This window comes from Callionymus lyra, chromosome 7, assembly GCF_982586985.1.
Source record: "Callionymus lyra chromosome 7, fCalLyr1.hap1.1, whole genome shotgun sequence".
NCBI classification, from domain to species: domain Eukaryota; kingdom Metazoa; phylum Chordata; class Actinopteri; order Syngnathiformes; family Callionymidae; genus Callionymus; species Callionymus lyra.
The window spans coordinates 518645-521144 of record NC_141824.1 but is presented as its reverse complement, the minus strand read 5'-3'; the positions used below and the strand labels follow the sequence as shown (position 1 = coordinate 521144).

Here is a 2500-nt window from a genome sequence, read left to right as displayed (position 1 = left end):
CCGCCCCGAGTTCCCTTCTCTGCTGCTCCTGCTGACGCCGTCCATCCCACCGCCAACGCCCGGCGGCTCCAGAGACTCTTACTTTGATGCAACCAATCAGATCCTCTACGTGTTGGAGGAGAAGCTTCAGAGTGCAGGTCACTTCATCGCCACGATCGTTGGGTCCATGGCCTTCATCGCCTCAGGTGACCTTGATTCTTTGACCTGCGATCATGAGGAACATGCAACATATCTTAGGAACATGCAACATATCTCAGGAACATGCAACATATCTTAGGAACATGCAACATATCTTAGGAACATGCAACATATCTCAGGAACATGCAACATATCTTAGGAACATGCAACATATCTCAGGAACATGCAACATATCTTAGGAACATGCAACATATCTTAGGAACATGCAACATACCTCAGGAACATGCAACATATCTCAGGAACATGCAACATATCTCAGGAACATGCAACATATCTTAGGAACATGCAACATATCTTAGGAACATGCAACATATCTCAGGAACATGCAACATATCTCAGGAACATGCAACATATCTTAGGAACATGCAACATATCTCAGGAACATGCAACATATCTTAGGAACATGCAACATATCTCAGGAACATGCAACCTATCTCAGGAACATGCAACATATCTCAGGAACATGCAACATATCTCAGGAACATGCAACATATCTTAGGAACATGCAACATATCTCAGGAACATGCAACATATCTCAGGAATATGCAACATATCTTAGGAACATGCAACATAACTCAGGAACATGCAACATATCTTAGGAACATGCAACATAACTCAGGAACATGCAACATATCTCAGGAACATGCAACATAACTCAGGAACATGCAACATATCTCAGGAACATGCAACATATCTCAGGAACATGCAACATATCTCAGGAACATGCAACATATCTCAGGAACATGCAACATATCTCAGGAACATGCAACATATCTCAGGAACATGCAACATATCTTAGGAACATGCAACATATCTTAGGAACATGCAACATATCTCAGGAACATGCAACATATCTTAGGAACATGCAACATATCTCAGGAACATGCAACATATCTTAGGAACATGCAACATATCTTAGGAACATGCAACATACCTCAGGAACATGCAACATATCTCAGGAACATGCAACATATCTCAGGAACATGCAACATATCTTAGGAACATGCAACATATCTTAGGAACATGCAACATATCTCAGGAACATGCAACATATCTCAGGAACATGCAACATATCTTAGGAACATGCAACATATCTCAGGAACATGCAACATATCTTAGGAACATGCAACATATCTCAGGAACATGCAACCTATCTCAGGAACATGCAACATATCTCAGGAACATGCAACATATCTCAGGAACATGCAACATATCTTAGGAACATGCAACATATCTCAGGAACATGCAACATATCTCAGGAATATGCAACATATCTTAGGAACATGCAACATAACTCAGGAACATGCAACATATCTTAGGAACATGCAACATAACTCAGGAACATGCAACATATCTCAGGAACATGCAACATAACTCAGGAACATGCAACATATCTCAGGAACATGCAACATATCTCAGGAACATGCAACATATCTCAGGAACATGCAACATATCTCAGGAACATGCAACATATCTCAGGAACATGCAACATATCTCAGGAACATGCAACATATCTCAGGAACATGCAACCTATCTCAGGAACATGCAACATATCTCAGGAACATGCAACATATCTCAGGAACATGCAACATATCTTAGGAACATGCAACATATCTCAGGAACATGCAACATACCTCAGGAATATGCAACATATCTTAGGAACATGCAACATAACTCAGGAACATGCAACATATCTTAGGAACATGCAACATAACTCAGGAACATGCAACATATCTTAGGAACATGCAACATATCTCAGGAACATGCAACATATCTCAGGAACATGCAACATATCTTAGGAACATGCAACATATCTCAGGAACATGCAACATATCTTAGGAACATGCAACATAACTCAGGAACATGCAACATATCTTAGGAACATGCAACATATCTCAGGAACATGCAACATATCTTAGGAACATGCAACATATCTCAGGAACATGCAACATATCTTAGGAACATGCAACATATCTCAGGAACATGCAACATATCTTAGGAACATGCAACATAACTCAGGAACATGCAACATAACTCAGGAACATGCAACATAACTCAGGAACATGCAACATATCTCAGGAACATGCAACATAACTCAGGAACATGCAACATATCTCAGGAACATGCAACATATCTTAGGAACATGCAACATATCTCAGGAACATGCAACATATCTTAGGAACATGCAACATATCTCAGGAACATGCAACATATCTTAGGAACATGCAACATAACTCAGGAACATGCAACATAACTCAGGAACATGCAACATAACTCAGGAACATGCAACATATCTCAGGAA

General features: G+C 40.1%; 1 protein-coding gene across 1 annotated transcript in view; it reads left to right on the top strand.

Moving 5' to 3' along the window:
- The window catches only part of LOC148074576 (uncharacterized), a 114822-nt gene that overhangs the window by 106340 nt on the left and 5982 nt on the right, over positions 1–2500 (top strand). The window contains 1 exon segment of the mRNA XM_087796064.1: positions 1–185. This exon segment is cut by the window's left edge and continues 121 nt beyond it. Coding sequence (XP_087652190.1) covers positions 1–185 — 185 coding nt within the window.